General features: G+C 39.2%; 1 protein-coding gene across 2 annotated transcripts in view; it reads right to left on the bottom strand.

The window, feature by feature from the left end:
- Nucleotides 1-23,754, bottom strand: part of NAA25 (N-alpha-acetyltransferase 25, NatB auxiliary subunit) — an 81,548-nt gene that overhangs the window by 28,887 nt on the left and 28,907 nt on the right. For both annotated transcript variants that reach the window (XM_058691675.1, XM_058691676.1), the window contains exons 9-15: nt 23,486-23,575; nt 22,080-22,249; nt 18,677-18,789; nt 11,213-11,420; nt 10,330-10,419; nt 4,611-4,791; nt 3,154-3,253 (exon numbers count right to left, since the gene is read on the bottom strand). In XM_058691675.1, the coding sequence (XP_058547658.1) occupies nt 3,154-3,253; nt 4,611-4,791; nt 10,330-10,419; nt 11,213-11,420; nt 18,677-18,789; nt 22,080-22,249; nt 23,486-23,575 (952 nt within the window). The remainder of the gene's footprint in view (nt 1-3,153; nt 3,254-4,610; nt 4,792-10,329; nt 10,420-11,212; nt 11,421-18,676; nt 18,790-22,079; nt 22,250-23,485; nt 23,576-23,754) is intronic.

Genomic DNA, 23,754 nt, shown 5'->3' with positions numbered 1-23,754 from the left:
TCTGACTCTAATTCTCATATTGTAAAAATCTACTCCAAAGTAAGATGACAGCAACAATGACGACCTTTCCAGAAAGAAAATCCCTGTGTAGACTTTCCCAATTTAACTTCCAACCTCATAGCACAAAGCCTTACAAAGCAGAACGCTGGATTTTCCATTGAAGGATTAAATGTGTTCTTTCAAGAGCAAGCTGGGAATTGAAACACATCAGTCACCCAAGAAAAAACCATCTGGGGATCTCAAAAACTCCCAAGAATAAAAATCAGAACACAGAGCTTTAGCTTTCCAGAGATATTTCTAATACTATTAGGTTTAACACAACACTACAATCATGCTCTTTCTTACCCTCCAAGTCCTATAGGAAACAGTCCACACCACAGTCTCCATTTCCCTATTTTGGGACTCAGGCTAGGCATTAAGGTTGAGGGTGCATTTTACTTGCTGTATTGGTTTTTGCTTTTGCCTCTAGGACCCCCCAAAGATTATCTACTTTAGTATGATTAAGTAAGTTCTTTCTTCTTAGTAGTAATAAAAATAAATTCCAAGTAGAGAGTCTTAGTCCCAGATCAATAAAATGATCAGGTTCAGCATCACATATATTCAGATGAATTAGTCACTCCTGCCACACACAACCATCAGCAAAACATCAAAGATAAAAAAAGTCACTAAGAACAACATACCCTTCTCAAATCACTCCTAAGGATATCTCCCTTCCTATAACAATAACTTGGAGTTGTTGTTTTGGAGTGGGTGTTTTCTTTTCAAAACAACTCTTTAGATACAGTATTTGTGGGGGGGAAACTAAAGCTTAATTTTCATTAGTATAAAATAACGTACATTATTGACCAAATCATGAATCATATAGTGCTTCTTGAATGCTGGATGATTAAACTGGAGTAAAACCAGCCTCCAGGCTTGGAATAATCCCTTATTCACCCCCAATTGCCACCTCAGAGCTATTTGAGAACAAAACTTTGAAAAGGCATCATCAGTCAATCTTCCTTAGAAATAAGCAATGACAGCCAGATTAATGAGATTTAAGAAACCCTTTTGATTTTTTTTTTTTTTTTGAGTTAATGCAACTTCTTAAAAACTGGGAAAGGGCAATCACAGATACTTCAATACACAGTGCAAACAGAGATTTATAACTCAACTGCCTACCTGTGCCAGGATACTTTAGAAACCCAAGGTCCTAGAGATGCCCTCGGATCTCTAAGCCAGGCCAGCACCTTCTAAGCAGCATGTTCCGATGCTGATGCCTACACTTCCCTCTCTTCCTGATTAGGAGCTATGACACAAAATGAAGTCTGAACAAAGATACCACCAATCACTGTGGTGGAAAAATGCCATTTGGGGGAGGGGAATAGAGCTTAAAAGCCAAATGATGCACAGCTCACCATCCCTTGCTACACCAGCCTTCTAGGCCTTGCCCTGAGGCTTGTCAGGACATAATTATTGCAAGCTGACAACAATAAACCTATATTCCATTGTTCAGAAATGTTTCTGCCCTGCCTTCTATTTAATACAAAGCTAAAGAATTCAATGGAAGATAGATTAGCCAAAGCTGTTACAGTTATGAAAGGGTTTTTTATTTAAAAAAATCCTCATGACTGTTTGCCAAGAACCACCCCCAAAAACGGCTTCCTGGTCAAGTTCCTTAGTTGCTCTTAGACCGTGAACACAGAAAGCTATGGGTAGATATCTGGCATGGCCAAATTCCAGATGATGAGTCTTAGAAGCACATGAGAACAAAGCAGGCAATGACCATCCTCAAGACGTGCCTTCTTTCTCCTATGTTCTGGGTGGTTTTGTGCAGCTGGTTGACTGACTAGAAACCATATAAAACTTCTGCTTAACTGACAAGTGGAGATCAAGTCTGCTTGCAGTGAAAAATATGGCGCAAATCCCATCCTTTCATTATGGCACATAGCTCTACCTTATTTATTGCTACTTTTAAAAACATACTATTGACAAAAGTTTCTTGAAATGTCCTTCAATTGGTCAATTTCATAATTCTAAGAAAATACAAGTGCACTGGCTACTGGCAAAGGGCACAGTGGTTGTAAACTTTAGAAACAAATAAAGGTAACAGAGAGCAGCTGCTACTGCAGAATCTTCTATGGCATCCCAGGCTATGAACTCTTTATGGGCTAGGTCTTACACCCTTAGAAAAAATTTCACAGACAGGGTGCTTGGGTGACTCAGTCAGTTAAGCATACAACTCTTGATTTCAGTTCAAGTCATGATCTCCCGGTTGAAAGATCAAGCCCCACATCAGGCTCCACGCTGAGCATAGAGCCTGCTTGGGATATTCTCTCTCGGTCCCTCCCCTGCTTGCTCTGTCTCTCAAAATAAATAAATAAACTTCAAAAAATAAAATAATAAGGGGCGTCTGGGTGGCTCAGTAGGTTAAGCATCCAACATTGGCTCAGGTCATGATCTCATGGTTCACGAGTTAGAGCCCTGCATCAGGCTCTCTGCTGTCAGCACAGAGTCTGCTTCAGATCCTCTGTCCCCCTCTCTCTCTGCCCCTCCCCGACTTGTGCTCTCTTTTTCTTTCTCTCTCAAGTAAATATTTTTAAAAATCTTTATTAAAAAAAGGATGCAGTCTTTTAAAAAAATAAAAAGTAAAATAAAATAAATACATGAAATAATTTTTTTTTTTTTTTTTTTTTAAAGGAATTAAAAGACAGGCGCCCTGGGTGGTGCAGTCGGCTGAGTGTCTGACTCTTGATTTCAGCTCAGGTCATGATCTCACAGGTCCGTGGGTTCGGGCCCCACGTTGGGCGCTGCACTGATAGCACGGAGTCTGCTTGGGATTCTCTCTCTCTCTCCCTCTCAAAATAAATAAATAAATGTTAAAAAAAGAGAAATTAAAAGACAAATCTAGGAAGAATACCACTTTGTAGTCTGTTAACACCTAGTTTTAACTGCACCTTTGCATGGATTCTATTAAACACACCCATTCTAGCAACCACAAAGAACTCTTTACCTCTACCTAACAGCCATGGCGAGTATGCTATGGCCTAAGGGCACTGGCAAGTATGCATGGCACACTTCAACATGTGTACCCACCACACGAGGGAAGATGTTCTCTGAATTGTGTGCATTCAGCGGGCAAGGTCATATTTTTAAAAAGTATTTTTCACTTACATCTTTCTGGTTGGAGTGGAAAAACCTGAGCGCGAAGTTACAGGATTGGGATGCAGCAGCATACTGACCTAGGGACTCGGCATATCGGGTCAAAAGATAGCTAGGTCAGAAGGAAAGAAAAAAAAAAAACCATGTTATACTTACCCACTTCTAGTATCAAACACCGTATTTCAAATTACTATAGCAGAGACATAGCTAGGCACACAGAAAAGTTAAAACATCCTGCCATATAAATTATCTAATTCATGGAATCAAAAAAAATTTTTTTTAAAGAGCAAAGTGAATTCAGTTTTGTGGGAGACCTAAAGTTCTGTGCCATGCTTTCTTATACTCAGATGATTAATGGGACACAAGGGATAAAGAAAATATACCCTTGATTCATCACAAAGAATAATCAAAATACACATTCAAAGAAGCTCTAAGGTAGGGGCACCTGGGTGGCTCTATTGGTTAAGTGTCTGACTTCGGCTCAGGTCACCTCTCACAGTCCATGAGTTTGAGCCCCATGTTGTGTTCTATGCAGACAGCTCAGAGCCTAGAGACTGCTTTGGATTCTGGTCTCCCTTGCTCTCTGCCGCTCCCCAACTCATGCTCTGTTTCTGTCTCTCAAAAATAAACATTAAAAAAAAAATAGCGAGGGACACCTGGGTGGCTCGGTCGGTTAAGGGTCTGACTACGGCTCAGGTCATGATCTCATGGTTCGTGGGTTCGAGCCCCGCATCAGGCTCTGTGCTGATAGCTCAGAACCTGGAGCCTGCTTCAGATTCTGTGTTTCCCTCTCTCTCTGCCTCTCCCCCATTTACACTCTGTCTACCCTCTCTCAAAAATAAACAAACATTAAAACAAACAAAAAAACCGGGCGCCTGGGTGGCTCAGTAGGTTGGGTGTCCGACTTCGGCTCAGGTTGTGCTCTCACGGTTTGTGAGTTCAAGCCCTGCCGTCAGGCTCCATACTGACAGCTCAGAGCCTGGAGCCTGCTTCAGATTCTGTGTCTCTCTTTCTCTGCCCCACCCTCACTTGCACTCTGCCTGTCTCTCAAAAATGAATAAATGTAAAAAAAAATTTTTTTTTACAAAAAAACCCCTTCATTAAAGAAAAAGAATCTCTGAGGTCAACAAATGAAGTACATGTGTAAATCTCAAATGCAAAGCAGAAGTCAAGACTTCAAGACAACGTGTGCTAAGAAAAAGTGTTCAAAGTATATAGTTGCTTGCTATCTCTGGGGAAAACTTTCTTGCCTTTTCTAAATTGTGCAAATTTTAAAATTACCACAAAATGCTGGAAGATATAAAAATCTTTCTGCTTTGCAACAGGCCATATAATGGGGGATTACTTAATCTAAAAAGCTTAATAACAGAAACAACTCTGCTGCTAAACTCTAAAAGTCCAAGTTCCATGTAGAAGGACCCCACCGTAGTGTAGCTGGCTGCTCGGTATTCAGAGTATATACTACCAACCCAATGGTGTCATGCTGGATATGCTTAGCATCAAGGCTGGAGTACAGATCCACCACTGGTTCAAATGCACCCAGTACACAGTAGATTCGAACAAGCAGCAATTTGAATTGAGCGTTGGAAGGGCTGTGGATTAATCCCTCTTCCAGCAAAGTCAGGGCCTGCCACACAGCAGTCTCGTCACCTAGAATCAAAATGTGACAGCATTATCCACAGTGCTTGACAACAAAGGGAGGTTTCTCACAAACAAAAGACAAAACTTACTGACGTATCACCTCCCCTAGCTATTTAAAGAATGAGTTTAGGTGTCTGAGAACAAATTTTAGATACATACCTATAAGCAAAATCAGGAATTTCCCTGAATAGAGTCTCTCAACAGTTACCTCACAGTTCTTAATCATGCATCTACAAAAGTGATGCCAACATTAAGCTGCAAGGTCTTATGAAGAAAGTTATGGAATCTCAGAGAATCCTAGATGCTGAGAAGAGATAGACTCTGAAGGAGAACTAGAATCCACCAACCTTCTCGGTACAAGATTTCCTCTATAAGATTCCAGACAGATGCTCTCACTACACATCATTTTTCTTCCATATGTAACTCTACTATTTGAATGTCAAGTGATACTTGAATAAAACTGTTCACTAATAATCAGACTAATATGACACATTTTTTTTTTTGTTTGGCCTTCAAAAGGCTCCATGCATCAAGAGTCTTACAGACCAAGTAACTTCTGTTTTGTGTACCAAAGAAAATATGAAATAAAGATTTATATACAAAAATATTCACTGTACTAATAATGGGGGAACGAGGAAATAAGTTATAGTAAAACCCACACATGGAAAACATCATGCAGCCATGTGACATTAATGAAGAGTTTTTAGTATTAAGGATAAATACTTATTAACGTTCAGTAAAACACACACAGTTAAAATTAGTGTGAAGAAATGATCTTCAGTCTGTAAAACATGCACAGAAAGAGAGAGAAGGAAATATGCCAAAATATCAGAGTGTCTTTTGGAAGCTGGAAATAAACTGTTCTCCAAAATTTGTATAAGCTATTTTTATAGTCAGCAAAAACCTAAACTGAAACTAAACCTTGGGGTGCCTGGGTGGCTCAGTCGGTTGAGCGTCAGACTCTTGACGCTCCATTGTGGGATCGAGCCCTGCATCCAGCTCTACGCTGAACGTGAAGCCTGCTTAAGATTTTTGTTCTCTTTCTTTCTTTCTCTTTCTCTCTCTCTCTCCCCCCGTCGCCCCTCTCTCCCACTCGTGCTCTAAAATAAAAATTAAAAAATAAAACTTAAAAAAAATTTAAAGTAAAAGCTCCATGAATTGAGCTTTTAAAATTATATCCTATAGGCTTTCTTTTAAGAGAGAAGAAACAGGATATAATCGACAATTGGAGCTTTAGATAAATATCATGCATAATCCTAACCAAACTATACACACCTATAATCTATGTAAACTACCATTATGATCTTAGTGTACTGCCTCTGAGCTGGAATTACTTCACATGGTAGTAATCACAACCTGCACCCAATTTTCTGTTCTGCGCTTTGCTTTTAAAGTGTTTTCTGATGTTCCTACATCATCTTCACAATCATAATTTTATTGAATTTAACACTCACTGACCTAAACTCTGGAGCAACACTAAATTTAAGGGTCACAGATAGTTCCTGCCCTCAAGAAGCTCAGAAGTGAGGGGCGCCTGGGTGGTTTGGTCGGTTAAGCGTCCGACTTCGGCTCAGGTCATGATCTCACCCTCGGTGAGTTCAAGCCTCGCGTCGGGCTCTGTGCTGACCACTCAGAGCCTGCAGCCTGTTTCGGATTCTGCGTCTCCCTCTCTCTCTGCCCCTCCCCTGTTCATGCTCTGTCTCTCTCTGTCTCAAAAATAAATAAATGTTAAAAAAAAAAAAAAAAAAAAAAAGAAGCTCAGAAGTGAGTAGAAGAGACGGCTGGACAATTATAATGGAATAAATAATTTTAAGAAGTTCCAGTTATTCAAAGATAACTAGTATTAAAAAAAGATCTCCTTGGGGCACCTGGGTAGCTCAGTAGGTTGAGCATCCAACTTAGGCTCAGGTCATGATCATTTTTTTTTTTTTCAAAAATTTTTAAATATTTATTTTTGAGAGAGAAAGAGAGAGAGAGAGAGCAAGTAGAGAAGGGGCAGAGAGAGAGGGAGACACAGAATCTTAAGTAGGCTCCCGGTTCTGAGCTGTCATCACAGAGCCCGATGCAGGGCTTGAACTCAAGAACTGCAAGATCATGACTGGAGCCAAAGCCAGATGGTTAACCTACTGAGCCATCCAGGTCATGATCTTGCCGTTCCTATGTTCAGGCTCACTGCTGTCAGCCGGTCAATGTGGAGCCCGCTTCGGATCCTCTGTCCCCCTCTCTTGCTACCCCTTCCCCACTTGCACTCTCTCAAAAACCAAAACCAAAACCAAAAAATTTAAAAAAAGATCTCCTTAAGATGGAAACAAAATTTTAAATAGGGGGAAAAAGGCTTAATTCTCATCTATTAAATCAAATGTCATAAAGACGTTTTTTATCTTATTTTGCAAAATTTAGGCTGTAATTATAGCTTTATACAAATTCTTCACCAAATCAAAAGAGCATCAAGGATTGATGAGTTTTAAGGCAAAATTTTTCCTTCTTTTTTTTTTTTTAAAGTAATCTTTTCACCCATTGTGGGGCTTGAACTCATGACCCCGAGATCAAGAGTCGCATGCTCTTCCGACTGAGCCAGCCAGGTGCTCCAGGACAAAATTTTTCTAACTAAATGTTGTAACATTAACAAAATGATATTACGTTCTGGGATATAATAATGTACAGCATGGTGACTATAGTTAACAATTCCGTACTGTATACTCGAAAGCTGCTAAGCAAGAAGATACTAGTTCTCATTCCAAAGAAAAACAATCTGTGACTGTGAGGTGATCCACGTTCACTAAATTTACGGTGATAATCATTTCATTACATATCTTAAGCTAGTACAAAGTAGTATGCCAATCACATATCAATAAAACTGGAGGGGAAAAAATGACATGCTTAACTCCACATTTTACTTTTGCTGAATCATAAAGAAACGCTTTTCTGCAAAATATTTGACAGCGTCAATGTATTCAAGTGTTCTTCTTAATCTTTCACACTCAAATCAGTCTCTTTCAACATCCTCACCAAATTTCCATAGATTTCTAATCTCTGCCAGATCCACGTTAGACAATGACTATGCCTCTGATTGGAACACTTCAGTATTATTTTCACCTTCAACAATCCTTGCATCTTTATTATATTGGCAATTTTCCAATGTATTTACACTGTATGATTATGGAAAATTTGCCTACTTCTTTCTCTCTGCCCTGTCTTTCCCTCATCTATAAAACTGCAAGAATCTTAACAGTATTATTATGAGGTTTAAATGAGCTGATTCATATACGACACTTTCAAGTACCTGATGATCAACAAACGTTAGCTATTATTATATGGGCAGACATGCTGCTCAAAGAAACAAGAGATTAGCAAAGCCACAGACTCTTACGAGCAAGAATGGATGCTAGGGGTAAGTGGGGAAAGGTATCTTATCTGAGTAGGGACCACATTACTGAGTGGTCACTTCATTAATGATGTTTTATTACATCCCTATGCACGCTCACAATTCTGAGCCTCGGATGACAAGTCTGATAAAAAGGATTCACCCCCATCTCTGCTGCGATACAGTGCAAGAAGTGCTAGCACAGAGGCTCACACAACGTCCTGCAAAAGTTCAGAAGGGGCATAAAATCCGCAATGGGTATGGGGGTAAAATCAAGACAGGCTTGTCAGAGGCACTGTTTGAGTAAAAGTTAGATGAAGAGAGTAAGAAAGTTATTTCAAAGAGAGGTACCAGTGTTCACGAATAGTAGCAAACAAACCAACAAACAAACAAACAAAACACAGTAGATACAGGCTGTAAGTAACCTAAGAATTTGGAGATATAGGCAGAGGCCAGATCATTAAGAGCACTGTAAACTACCCTAAAAAGGTTGATCTTTATCCCCAGGAAAACAGGTACCTCTGAAGGATTTTAAGCAGGAGGATGATGGAATCAAAGTCAAGTGCTCCACGAAACGACCCCCGAGGGCAGAGGTTTTATCTATATTGCACAGTCCTGTCTCCTGGGCCTTTTGTTTCTTGTGCAGTTTATTCTCGTGAATATGCAACAAGTACCTAAGTTTTTCCCCAAAAAAACTGCTCATAAAAGAAAATGTCAGGAGTGAGCCCTAAAAAAATGAATCATCTTTTTCATGCTCAATGATACATGACGCCTCCTTCAACATGGATTGTATTTTTGTCTTAAATAGGCTAATTAGAACTATTCCAAGAAAAGTGCATTCTCCTACATATATATTTTTTAAGTGAATAAAAAGGGCTATTCCATTCCATGGGCCTATACATCTATCTCTGAAACAATTTCTCTGTATTTTAATTACTGTAACTTTGTAATACGCACTTCAGTCATTATTCACTATATTTAGAAATGTTTAAAAACAGAAAAGACAGACAAGAAATAACAAGTGTTGGCAAGGATGTGGAGAAAAAGGACCCCTCGTGCCCTGTTGGTGGGAATATAAGTTGGTGCAGCCACTGTGGAGAGCAGTGTGGAGGTTCCTTAAATAATCAGAAATATAACACAATTCAGTAATTCCACTACTGGGTATTACCAAAAGAAAATGAAAACACCAATTCAAAAGGATATATGCACCCCCATGTTCACTGCAGCATTATTTACAACAGCCAAGGTATGGAAGCAAACCAAGTGTCCGTCAATAGATGAATGGATAAAGAAGATGTGGTGTACACACACACACACACACACACACACACACACACACACACACACGAATATTATTCAGCCATAGAAAGGAATGAGATCTTGCCATTTCACAACAACATGGATGGACCTAGAGTGTATCATGCTAAATAAGTCAGAGAAAACAAATCCCATATGATTTCACTTATATGTGGAATCTAAAACATAAAACAAACCACGCAGAAACAGAACCATTAAATACACAGAACTGGTGGTTGTCGGGGGGGGTGGCAAAAAGAGGGAGTGGGAGGTACAGGCTTCCTGTCCTGGAATGAATAGGGACAGGGGTGAAAGGCACAGCATAGAAAACACAGGCAATGGTACTATAATAGTGCTGTATGGGGACACACAGTAGCTACATTTATAGCATGATATACAAAATTATTGAATCACTATGTTGTACACTTGAAATTAATGTGTCAATTATATTTCAATTAAAAAAAAATTTTTTAAATAAAAACGGGCAACTGGGTGGTTCAGTCGGTTAAGCATCTGACTCTTGATTTTGACTCAGGACATGATCTCACCATTTCCTAAGTTCGAGCCCCACATCAGGAGCCGGCCTGGGATTCTCTGCTGGTTTCCCTCTCTCTGTCCCTCCCCCACTCGTGCTGTGTCTCTCTCAAAATAAACATTTTAATAAATAAAATAATAAAAATAAGAACATATATGCATTGATTTAAAAGATTATCCTGATTAGAGAGAGAGGTATATCTGGGGATGGGTTCTTTTAGAAGCACCCTGGACAACGTCAAGGAAGAAAAACCTAAAAGCATAAATCAAATTCTTGGATTACATAATTAGTCTCAGGATTTATAATCAATAAAAACAAAGCATTAAGTTAAATTGAAATCACTGTTCCTTACCTGTTTCTCTCCATATATCAATAAGCACATGGACAGCAAGGAGACAGTAATAGTCTGAAAACTGCAATTCGGTTTTCAAACAGGATTTCCCTGTAGGGAAAAAATCCCATATTTGTATTTTAAAATTTGTGCAACTATCACTGCCCCAAAGGAGTTTTTTAAAGCAGGAAAGTGACAGGAGAGGTAAGATAAAGAGAGGAAATGAAAGTAATAAGATTAGCATAAATACCAGAAGAAAATATAAGCCATGAATCAAAAGATTCAAAATAAGGTAAGGCCACACTCAGCTGGACCAGAAGAAAGCGTTCCAGAACAAAGGTGGTATCTGAAATGACCCCAAAGGGAGAGAAGCAAGATTTGGAAGGAGGGTTCAGGTTAAGAAAAGACCAGAAGCCAGGGGCTAGTAAAACTAAAGTAATAGTATGCTCATTACTTCACTTAATGATTTAGAATGCAGTTAGAGAAATACTGATGTCATCTGGTCAGATAACTTATATTTTATCACATGTATCTAGCAATCTAAAGATCATCTATTTCTAAACTACATTTTTACTTCACAATTAACAACATTCCTTTAGTGCAATTTCAGTCTATGTATTAAAAATACTAAGGCCTATAAAAGCAGAAAAAGTGACAATTATCATAAACTCCATGTAATTCATGGGAGCCCCAATGTGATAGCTCAATCAGGAAGAATATGGACGACTATAATCACTTAGAACTCCAAACTTAAGAAAGGCTTTACATTAGGACAGTCTTCCCACCTGACAAAATATCCTCCTTGCCAAACTCATTACAACAAGGTGCTCCAGGTGATTAAAAAAAAGGTCTTCTAAAACTTAGCAAATCAGGGAACAACTGCACACTTTGAAAGGCTGCTCACCAAATTCCAGTCCATGCTGGTACCTTAACATCAATTCTCTGACCACACTCTGTTTCTGATTTTTATCCAGAGTGTGGTACAAGCCAAGTAACCTCGTCAGCTGCACCACACATAAATGTTGCTGCAGAGCTCTGATGTCGGCAGGCAGTGCCAACTTATCCTCTGTTGGTGTCGACAAAGGAACAACTCCAAGTAATTGATTAATAAACTGCAAAGTAGAAAAAAAGGAGCACAGATCTCAAAACAGAACTAGTCTCTGGTAGGCATTAACAAATTAAACATTAACAAATGTTGAAATGGTCTAGAAAAAGACATCAAGGAAAAAGTACAAATTAAAACCCCTTTAGTAGATCATTTTCTATCTACCAAAATTAAACAAAAAAAATTTCTTTTTTTCTTTTAATGTTTATTTATTTTTGAGAGAGAGAGAGACAGAGTTCTAGTGGGGAGGGGCAGAGAGAGAGAGATAGAGAGAGAGGGAGAGAGAGAGAGAGAGTGAGAGAGAGAGGAGACACAGAATCTGAAGCAGGCTCCAGGCTCCAAGCTATCAGCACAGAGCCCAATGCGGGGCTTAAACCCACGAACCATGAGATCATGACCCGAGCCGAAGTCGGACACTTAACCAACTGAGCCACCCAGGTGCCCCTAAAACAAAAAAAAATTTCTAACAGCACATAATGCTGGTAAAATGCCAATAAAAATGGCACACTCATTCACTGCTGGCCACAAGTATTGGTCAATACCAGGTACTATACTAACTAAAAGATTAAAAGAATTGTGAAAATGAGGCACCCAGCTGGCTCAGTCGGTTGAGCGTCCAACCTCAGCTCAGGTCGTGATCTCATGGTTCACCAGTTCGAGTCCCACGTCGGGCTCTCTGTTGTCAGCACAGAGTCCACTTCAGATCCTCTGTCCCCCTCTCTCTCTGCCCCTCCCCTGCTCACACTCTCTCTTGCTCTCTCAAAAATAAAAAATAAACATTAAAAAAAAGAATTGCGAAAAGGTTTCATAAATTACAGCATATCAACATACTATATAATGTGGCAATGAAAAGTTTAATTAGGAAACTGCAAAGAGCACAGTACCAAAAACAAAACTGATATACGAGTAAATTCTTAAAACGTTACACACTGAGAGGAATAGTTATGTCATATCAGTGGCCTTAAATTGCTTTTTAATTGTTGTATTTTGACATAATTATGGATTCGCATGCAGTTGTAAGAAATAATACAGAGAGATCCCATGTACCTTTCTCATCCAGTTTCTCCCAATGGTAACACCTTGTATTAAAATGTCTTTAATTCTAGGGACACCTGGGTGGCTCAGTTGGTTAAGCATCGGACTTCAGCTCAAGTCATGATCTCATGGTTCATGAGTTCGAGCCCCATGTTGGACTCTGTGCTACCAGTTCAGAGCCTGGAGCCTGCTTCACATTCTGTGACTCCCTCTCTCTCTGCCTCTCCCCTGCTCACACTCTGTCTCTCTGCCTCTCAAAACATAAACGTTAAAAAAAAATTTTAATGTTTTTGAATCTTTAAATTTGGAATTAAAAAAACATATATCATTCCCATTACATGTTATTAAACATGGGCTTACTACTCACTGCCAAAATCCTATTAAGGTGACAGCAAAGAATCAAACCACAAGGATCACGAACATGTGAAAAGCAGACAGCAAACAAACACTAACAGGATTTCAAAGATAAAAAGCAGCAGAAGGGCAGGTGTCAAGTGCTAACCGACGGACAGGGCAGAAATCTGACACACACAAGGGGCAGCAAGTCTATTCCTGACACAGAACCTTAGAAGGCAGAAATTCAGGGCCCCAGAAAGCCCAAGTGTTGGTGGGACTGAAATGGGAAGAACAATTAAACTCCATCTAAGAAGTCTGACTGCTCCCTAGCTCACAGACTGACTTCCTAAACCCAGCAGATGCCTGTAGGTATACTCCCAAGGAGAAGCTGAATCAGAGGCACTATAGATTCACAGACAACAGGTATAGCTAGAAATGGGGATAAAGTGCTATTTTTAATTGTCTGAGGAAACTCCACACAGTTTTCCACAGTGGCTACGCCAGCTTGCATTCCCACCAACAGTGCACAAGGGTTCTTTATTCTCCACCTCCTCACCTATCATGTGATCCAGGAATCGCACTACTGGGTATCTACCCAAATACAAAATCACCAATTCAAAAGGATATATGCACTACTATGTTTATTACAGCATTACTTACAATAGCTAAATTATGGAAGCACCGCAAGTGTCCATTGACACACAATGGATTACTGAGCCACAAAAAAGAATGAAATCTTGCCATTTCCAACTACATGGATAGAGCCAGAGAGTACAATGCTAAGAGAAATAAGTCAGTCAGAGGAAGACTAATACTGCCTGATTTCACTCATGTGGAATTTAAGAAACAAAACAAACGAACAAAGGGGAAGAAAAAAGAGACAAACCAAAAAACCGTCTTAACTATAAAGAACTGATGGTTCCCAGAGGGAAGGCGGGTAGGGGGAATGGGTGAAACAGGTGAAGGGATAACAAGTACACTTATGATGAACACTGATTAATGTAAAGAATTGATGAATCATTATATTGTACACCTGAAACTAATTTAACACTATATAAACTATACTGGAATTCAAATTAAATAAAAAGATAAAATCTCTGTATTAGGAAAGGAAAGGAAAGGGAAAAGAAAAAAAACGAAACAAGGACAAAGTGAAACTCCATTACTCGGTGATGCACACCCCGGCCCCCACCCCTCAACTCCCAACCAGATCCCAGAATGCCACCTGCCAAATGTTTGAGACACCAAACACAGACGATGGCAAACAGGCTCCGTGAAAAGTATTTCTAGGGGCACCTGGATGTCTCAGTTGGCTAAGCATCTGACTGATTTCAGCTCAGGTCACAATCTCATGGTTCATGAGATCGAGCTCTGAGTCGGGCTCTGCACTGACAGCATGGAATATGCCTAGGATTCTCTCCCTCCCTCCCTCTCTGTCCCTTCCCTGCTGGTGCTCTGTCTGTCTGTCTCTCTCTCTCTCTCTCTCTCTCTCTCAAAATAAACAAACATGAAAAAATAAACAAAGATAAATAAACATGAAAAAAAATTTTTTTAAAGAATTTCAAGGGGCGCCTGGGTGGCTTAGTCAATTAAGTGTCTGACTTTGGCTCAGGTCATGATCTCATGGTTCATGGGTTTGAGCCCCGTGTCGGGCTCTGTGCTGACAGCTTGCTCAGAGCCTGGAGCCTGCTTCGGATTCTGTGTCTCCTTTTTATGCCCCTCCCTTGCTCATACTCCGTCTCTCTCTGTCTCTCAAAAATAAATAAATGTTAAAAAAAATAGTAAAATAAAAAAATAAAGTATTTCTGAGGTGAGGGGTGAGGGGCAGGGGATGGAGGAGGTTTGGGGGAGAACAGAACATATTACCACCTCATGTATTAAACTAACAGAGTTTTATACTTGTATGGTTCTGTCCAATTGATTGGGGTGAATCAAACAAAACAATCTTAACTCCAAGAAAGAAAGTTGTTTGAGAAAGGTAATCTCCATATACAAAGTGGCTCAGCCTTCGGTCATAAAAATATAAATTCTGAATAATGACTGAACTAAACTGGGGAGAAAGTACGTAAGAAGAGAAGGGAGATGTTGTAAATGAGATGATCATCTTCAGTGGTGGGGCTCCAACAGAGGAAGACTATAACTATAAAAATAAACGAATACCTGGACAAGTCTGTAACTTAGAAATACGGAGGTAAATAACAGAAGAAACAGGAGTTGAGTGATTTGCCTGTAGAGCGCCAGAACCAGGGTGAAGGTGGCAAAGAGCTGCTGCTGTTTTTCAACAAAAGCCTTCTAGTACTACCTGGCTTTTTAACTTTATACATGTAATATTTTTTACACAAATAAAAATTAAAGTAAAATAAACCACCCCCCTCCCCACGCTGTGCAGTTTCACATCTGTAACAATTTTGCTTCAATTTATCTCCAATTGTATGAAATTCAATTATTATGATCAGGTAATCATTTGCAACAAAGAAACTAAAGCACTGGTCTCCATGCTTTTGATTAAATGCCTATATAGCTTCTACTGCCAGCTGTTCCACTGTTGTAAACCATTTTATATATTAGTGATGTTTACTATTAATGACTTCTTTAGGGAATGCTTAAAGAATCTTCCAAATAGGTTTTGTCATAAAAGAATACATTCATTCTTTATTTCAGTCTGGTTTTACTACTGTACAAAAAGCTTCTTTAAAAACTGGAATCATATGTTCAGCTTAAAATTCCAGGGCAAAGAAAACAAAAGATAAAAACATCACCCTGGTTGAGCCACTTCAAGATAACTGGATTCAATGGCCTACTTTAAAAGCATTTGGCTCCTAATTAATTGGGACTACAGTTCTCAGCCTGAACTTTACTCAAACGGCTTAATCCTCTGACAAATACACTGCTGAGTAGCAGGATTTTTAGCTATTGAAGTCATCCTACATTTAAAAAGTTTTGGCAGCAAAATTACCCCTCAATGAAAAATTTAAGTGGAATTACAAATTCATTGCAACAGCTTTACATCCTTTGTCTCACAGAACAAAGACTACCTATCACTGACAGTATCCCAGCATTTCTAGAGGGCTCCTCTCCACAGATTATTAATATATGAGGTCACGTGAGGTGACCTAAGATTTTCAAACATAACCAACAGAGTAGATCTCCTTGTACTAGATTTACGTTAGCAAAACTTTATGAATCTCAGCTGAAAGCCATTTAAGGTTTCCTCTAATGCAGTCCCATCATTTGGTGCTTCAACTTACAAGATGGGAAGGACAGTAAGATCAATTGTTCCAAATCTTAGCACTTATACATAATACACGCAACAAACATAACTGAAGGCCTGTCCCATGTGGTTCTCCCATGTGGTTCTAGATTCTGCTTAAATCCCACCAGTACCATGAAACTCACACACTACATTTTTAGAGAATTCTATTAAAAAAAAATCTATTTTTCACTGGCCAAATTCCAAGTTCCCTGTAACAATTTCCTGCTGGTCCCAATTCTCATCTGCTTTTTATAAGGGAGCTTTTCAAATGTGAGAAAAGGACTCTGTCGTCATCAGACCAAACCTCTCTCTTCCACTCAACTATTTCTCTCTCATACGTTTTCACGTCCTCCTACAACCCAGGATCCAGTTTCTGGATTAATCACAATTGTAAATGTAATTAATTGTAATTAATCCAGAAACTTCTAAAGCTTGGCCTGAGCCCTGTAACGTGGTGCTCCAAGAATAGCTTTACTAAATCAAAGAGAATGGTGAGCCTCATTTCATAACTAAATACAGACCACTGGCTACTTATCAGTTTGGGAAAACACTGCTCCATCTGCCTTAGATGTGCCACCTCAAGACTGCCAAGTATCAAACCTGATGGACTGAAGACATGGCTCACCAAACATAGTCTAGTCACCTCCACTATGGGAGGTGACAGAAGGCTTTCTGAGAGAACAGGTGGTGGCACCCCTGCAATAGGAAGGCTTCCAACCTTCACTAATTACAGAGGCACTAATGAGTAAAGTTGACCAAAGTCACAGACTTTCTTTATACATGCCAGTATTTCTTTACGTGGTGTTCTCTCCTACTCTACATACACTGTTCTTCCAATTGATAGAATGCTCCAGCTGCCCATTACCAGGGATATGCTGGATAAATGTTGCCATAGATGAGGAGTCTAAAGATAAGGTTCTCCATCTCATTATGTAACAATCTTACATTGGTTCATTCACATCAAAAACTCCCAATATATGACAACTAACCACAGTGTGGTACTCTAGATCGCAGAACAGAAAAAGGATATTAATGGGAAAACTGCAGAAATCTAGATAAAATCTAGAGGTTATAGTAATGTACCAATGTCAGTTTCTTAGTTGTTGACAAGTGTACCATGGTAATTTAAGATGTTAACAAGGTAGGTGAAGGGTGTAGTGTAATTTTCTGCACTATCCAAATGAGTTTTCTGTAAATCGAAAAGTATCCCAAAATAAATTCATCGAAATGTAAAATTTTGCTCTTCAAAGGATCCTGTTAAAGGACGAAAAGACAAGCCACAGACTGGGAGAAAACGTGAAACCACATATCTGACAAAGGACTTGTATCTAGAATAGCTAAACTCTCAAAAGTCAACAGTAAAAACACAAAAACCAACTAGAAAACAAGCAAAAGATAGAAAAACACATCTCAATGAGAATATAAAGATGGCAAATAAGCACATGAAAAGATGTTAAACATCACTAACCATTAGGAAAATACACATTAAAACCATTATAAAATATCACTACACACCTATGAGAATGGCTAAAATAAAAAAACAGTGACAACACTAAGTGCTGATGAGGACACAGAGAAACTGAATCACTCATACACTGTTAACAGGAATTTAAAATGGTACAGTCACCATGAAAAAGTTTGGTCATATCTTAAAAAAAAAAAAAAAAAAAAGACTAAACATGCAGCCATCTTGCTCTACTGGTCATTTTCCTCAGAAAAATGAAGGCTTAAGGTCACACAAAAAAAACCTGCACACAAATGTTCACAGAAGCTCTATTTGTAACAGCCAAAAACAGGAAACTGTATGTCCTTCAACAGGTTAAAGAAATGGTGGCACATCCATAACACAGAACACTATTCAGCAATACAAAAGACTGAACTAGTAAGACATGTAACATGGATGAATCTCCAGAGAATTATGCTGAGAGGAAAAAGGGCCAATCTGAAAATGTTACACATAATATGATTCAGATTCAGCTATATAACATTCTCAAAATAACAAAATTACAGAAATAGAAAACATTATTGTGGTTGCCAGGGGAGGGGGTGAAAGCAGGAGAGAGAGCTGCAGGAAAAAGTTTGCAGGTAAAAAAGGCAGCCACGGAATCTGGTGGTGAAGCTGTTCTGTATCCCGACTCTAGTAGAGGTCACCGAATCCACTGCACTACATATCACACTAAACACACATGTAAGGTACCGCACGTACACACACAAATGTCAAACAGTGAAATCTGAAAAAGGTCAGTGGATTGTATCGATGTCAATTTCCTAATTAAGTTATTATACTATAGTTATGCAAGATGTTACCACTGGGGCAAAATGGGAAGGAGTATAAAGAGATCTCTGTATTATTTCTTACAACTACGTATAAATCTACAATTATCTCAAAACACACACACACACACACACACACACACACACACACACACACACACTACAAAACAAAAAAGACAATCCAATTATCTTCCAGAGGTTTATTCTCCTTGCGGCTTAACAAGAAATCATGTCTTCATCTGATAGCACCTAGAGTCCCTGCTTGCTAGAGCAGTTATCTTGATACCTAGCATCCACCAACTTACATACAGTTACCCTTGTTACCCTCAATACAAGCACCCAACAGGATTCTGAAGTATACTTACTTTTGTACACTGTGTAGCAGGCAAGAGGTCAACAAACACCTTGAGGTCTGTAAAACAGCAAGGCTTATCCCCAAACTTTTTAAAATACTGGAACATTAATTCTTCTGGATCACCTAAGAGAGAAAACAAAAATCAATAAATTAACTCAAGGACTGAAATAATTTTTATATTAAGAGGTATGATTTGAAAAATATTTATTTCAATTAAATAAAAATTCTGCGTGAGTGCTTCAATGAGAATGGCAGTGAGGGCTGGAGGATGGTTTGCCCATTTAAAACTCAACAAACACTTTAAAAAGAAGTTGAATCTTACAAACTCAGCTTACATGTTATTACATGTAGGAAACATGACGCTTTCCATTGAATTAAAGTTTAAATAGCTAAAAAGTTTTCATTAAAGTTTAAAGACTTAAGTTTATAAACAAACATTAAACAAGCACGTTTCTTTCCACAGTTCCTGAAATACTTACCAAGTATTGAATAAATGCTAACTAAGTGGAAGGGAATGTTTAACAGGCACACCAACGGAGAGAAAATAAATGGGGAGAGTCACAAGCCAGTAACTCCAACAAGATCATTCACCATGGAAAATTTAAGCCTGGATCTGCAGAAAGCTACCAGTTCCTTTTATTTTTCCTCACATTAAAAACAAAATAATAGGGGCACCTGGGTGGCTCCGTCAGTTGAGCATCCGACCTCAGCTCAAGTCATGATCTCACAGTTTGAGTTCAAGCTCCACATCAGGCTCACTGCTGTCAGTACAGAGCCCGCTTCAGATCCTCCTTCCCCCCTCTCTCTTTCCCTACTTGCTGGCACTGTTTCAAAACTACATAAACATTAAAATAATAATAATAATAATAAGATACTCTCAAACTGAACTAGATTTAAGAAGCAGAGATTTTGGGGGCACCTGGGTGGCTCTGTTGGTTAAGTCAGCATCCAACTTTTTTTCTTTTTTTAATATTTACTTATTTTTGGGAGAACACCAGCAGGGGAGGGGCAGAGAGAGGGTGACAGAGGATCCAAAGCAGGCTCTGTGCTGACAGGCTGACAGCAGCAAGCCTGATGTGGGGCTTGAACTCACAAACTGCAAGATCATGACCTGAGCCGAAGTCACTCAATGGACTGAGCCACCAAGGTGCCCCAACCATCTGACTCTTGATTTCAGACTCTTGAATTCAGTTCAGGTCATGATCCCAGGGTTGTAAGATCAAGCCCCAATTCAGGCTCTGAGCTGACAGTGCAGAGCCTGCTTGGGATTCTCTCTCTCCCCTTCTCTACCCCTTCCCTGCTAGCGTTCTCGCTCTCAAAATAAACATTTTTTAAAAAAATTAAAATAAGAAACATAAAATTTTAACCTGGAATTTCGGTAAGATTTTAGGTCTTGGCTCCTATTCACAATTCTGGGAACAGAAGTCCATGGCTATCATCAGATTCTCATAGGACTATAATCCAAGTCACTAAGAATCACTCACTCGTCTGGGTAAAAAACATTTTGTGCCGAAGCCCCTGGCTGGCTCAGTTGGTACAGCATGCAACTCCTGATCTCAGGGTCATGAGTTCAAGCCCCCTGTTGCAGGTAGAGTTTACTTCAAAAAGAATTTTGGGTAGACTAGACAAAGTCACAAATTTCTGGGGCACCTGGGTGGCTGTTGGTTGAGTGTCCAACTGATTTCAGCTCAGGTCATGATGATTTCACGGTTTGTGGAATCAAGCCCCACATTAGACTCTGTAATGACAACACGGAGCCTGCTTGGGATTCTCTCTCCCTCTCTCTCTGCTCCTCCCTGGCTCGCATGCACGTGCATACTCTCACTCTCACTCTCTGTCACAAAAAATAAATAAATAAATTTTAAAAAGTCACAAATTTCTAACATGAAGGCTGGTGAGACGGAAGAGAAAGACAAGAGATGGATACAGCAAGTGTCAATGCAGATCCAAACTTTTCTATCCAGCTTTGGAAAAAAAGCAATTCTTTGGAATCTATCTCAACATTTTGCAGAGGGTCACATGAAAATTTTCGTTTGCATTTCTGGAAATAACAGAGACTAAGGTTCCTTAAGCAGACCTAAAGAAGTCAACATGGAATTCAAAACTGGTTGTGAGAGGTGCACCTGCATAGCTCAGTCGGTTGAGCTTCCGATTCTAGACTGCAGCTCAGGTCGTGATCCCAAGGTCATAGAATCAAGCCCTATGTCAGGCTCCACTCTGAGTGTGGAGCCTGCTTAAGATTCTCTTTCTCGGGGAGCCTGGGTGGCTCAGTCAGTTAAACGTCCAACTTTGGTTCAGGTCATGATCTCGCAGTTCGTGGGTTCAAGCCCCACAACGGGTTCTGTGCTGACAGCTAAGAGTCTGGAGCCTTCTTTGGATTCTGTGTCCCCCTCTCTCTGCCCCACCCCCTCTCATGTGCACGCGCGTTCCCTCTCTCTCTCTCTCTCTCAAAAATAAATAAGCATTTAAAAAAAAGAACCATTTTCAGGGTGCCTGGGTGGCTCAGTTGGTTAAGCATCCGACTTCGGCGCAGGTCATGACCTCACAGTTTATCAGTTGGAGCCCTGCATCAAGCTCTCTGCTGTCAGCTTCAGATCCTCTGTCCCCCTCTCTCTGTCCCTTCCCCACCTGCGCATTCTCTCAATTAAAAAAAAAAACAAAAAAACATTTTCAGGTGCCTAGGTGACTCAGTTGGTTAAGTGTCTAACTCAGGTTCGGCTTGGGTCACAATCTCACGTTTCATGAGATGGAGCCCCACAGTGTGCTCTGCGGTGACAGCACGGAGCCTGCTTGGGATTCTCGCTCCCTGTCTCTCTTTGGCCCTCCTCATGCTCACACAAATGCGCTCTCTCTCAAAATAAATAATCATTTTAAAAAAAGGCATTTTCAAATAAACATCTAAGCACTTCATCAAATTTCCTGAAGGCATTTCTTCATGCTTTACTATCCAAATCATGTTTTTTCTCCTATCTTGTCATTGTCCTTGTAAATTTTCTCTTTAACTGTTAACTGCTCTAACTCCACCAGATGTTGTTTTGTCAATGGTTTTCTGAGCGCTTGGAGCAGATTTTCAAGAAACTTTCCATCCTCTTCATGAAATCTTGAAACTTTTACAAAACTGGTTATTTTACTTTGAAACTGATTTTGACATTAATGTCAGGTCAAAAAGAATGCCTGAAAAAGACTCTGGTCGAATAGGGAGAGATGCTAATGTTAAGTCAAGTTGAAGATGTGATCGAGGGCTAATTTTATCAGTAATCCATTTGTTAGTAAATATTTTCATGTTATGAAGATGTCTGCTTCCCAAACATGACAGCATCATCGTAGACCTCACGTAATGAATACTGCACTTGGGTATGGAAGGCATCCCTGCATCTTCTCCAGGGTTCCCAAATAATACTAGGGTTTCTTACCTAGTTTGTACTCATCATCAAAACCTTGACGTCTTAAACGTCTAATCAGTTCCAGTTTAGCAAGATGTGGTCCTCGGAGATGGCGGGAACTTTTAGATTCTTCTGTTATCCGATCTTCTATAAACTTCACAGCTTCTTCTGCAGAATAATGGACTTCTCCTTCTAAAGAGCTAGGTATAAACACATGAAAAAGGTATTTTGTGCCTCTACTGTCTGTCCCAAAACTTAAAGTGAAGCCAAATTGATTTCAAAAAACAAATTAAAAAATAAAAAGCATTCTGATAATTATAAAATAACATGGGGGCAAAAGAGAACTAGGCGCACATTCTGACAGGTAACATAGGATATGATTACTCCCAATTTTGGCATCTGATTACTACACAGTGACTAACTACCTATACCTCTTTCTTAAAAAGAGAAGGGATCACTTTATATATAACAAATATCACCTAATAAAAAGTCTAAGTAAATTTTACTTTACTGCTTGAATGAAGGCTAAGAAAATTTAGATGATTTAGTTAATATTACAAAGTAAGCACAAGCTCATCACCATCTTAAATCCTGCTTACGTATTCACTTTTCAAAAAGATTCCATTCATGTTTATTATGGTATTATCTGTAATAGCAAAAAAAAAAAAAAAAAAAAAAAAAAAAAGGAAATCAGCAACAATCCAAGTGTCCATCAGTCCATCCACAGGAGACACGTTAAATGAATTACAGTACATCTCTAAAATGGGAGTTCTCTTAAGTCACTAAAAAAGAACGAAACAGATCTCTATGTACCAAAAATGGAAAAATGCCCAAGATATATTTTAAGGGAGAAAATACCAAGTTGCAAACCACTAATATGATTGCATTTTTATGTTAAATAATGGGAATAATTATGTTAGTATATGGACAGAAATAAATCTAGAAGAAAAAACTCTAAACTGCCATCAAGAGTTATCTCTGGGGGCACCTGGCTGGCTCAATTGGCAGAGCATGCGACTCTTGATCTTGGGGTCAGGGTCATGAGTTCAAGCCCCACACTGAACAGAGAGCTCACTTTAAAAAAAAAAAAAAAAAAGGAAGAGAGAGAGAGAGAGAGAGAGAGAGATAAAGAGAGAGAGAGAGATCGCTCTCTGGATCAATTATAACTCAATAAAAGTGGAAAAAGGTAAAAAAAAAAATGTTATTTCTGGGACGGTAGGATAATCAGGAACTAATACTTTCTACACCATATATTTCTGCACTAGTTTAACATTTTTACAATGAACATATTTATTTTACAATTAAAAAAATGAAAAATCTTATTTTGAAAGGGATACACTATTGAGAGTGAAAAAGAGAATTCGATTAGGCTTCCAATGAAATCCTTTTGCTACAATGTGCTAAAAAGTGCCACTGGAATTCAGGAATCAACTTACTGTTCACCTTCAGCAGGAGGAGTCCAGGCCTCTTCAATCAGTCGAAACACAGAATCGAAATAAGTCAGATAGAACTGCCAGTCATCTGAGCTAAAATCAGATCGAATGGTGCACACAGGATTAAACCCAAGTTGTGACAAGTCTGCTCTAAGAACCGTAATACTCAACTTACTTTCTATATTTTAGTCCTTACAAGGAGAAGCCCACCCTTCCAAGTTTCTCTAAAAGGGCAACTCCAGAGGCATTTTTCCAAGTAAAAAACTTTTAAG

The sequence above is a fragment of the Neofelis nebulosa genome, chromosome 11, assembly GCF_028018385.1.
Source record: "Neofelis nebulosa isolate mNeoNeb1 chromosome 11, mNeoNeb1.pri, whole genome shotgun sequence".
Classification (NCBI taxonomy): domain Eukaryota; kingdom Metazoa; phylum Chordata; class Mammalia; order Carnivora; family Felidae; genus Neofelis; species Neofelis nebulosa.
Note: the sequence above shows the minus strand (reverse complement) of the source record. Positions and strands in the feature narration are given on the sequence as shown.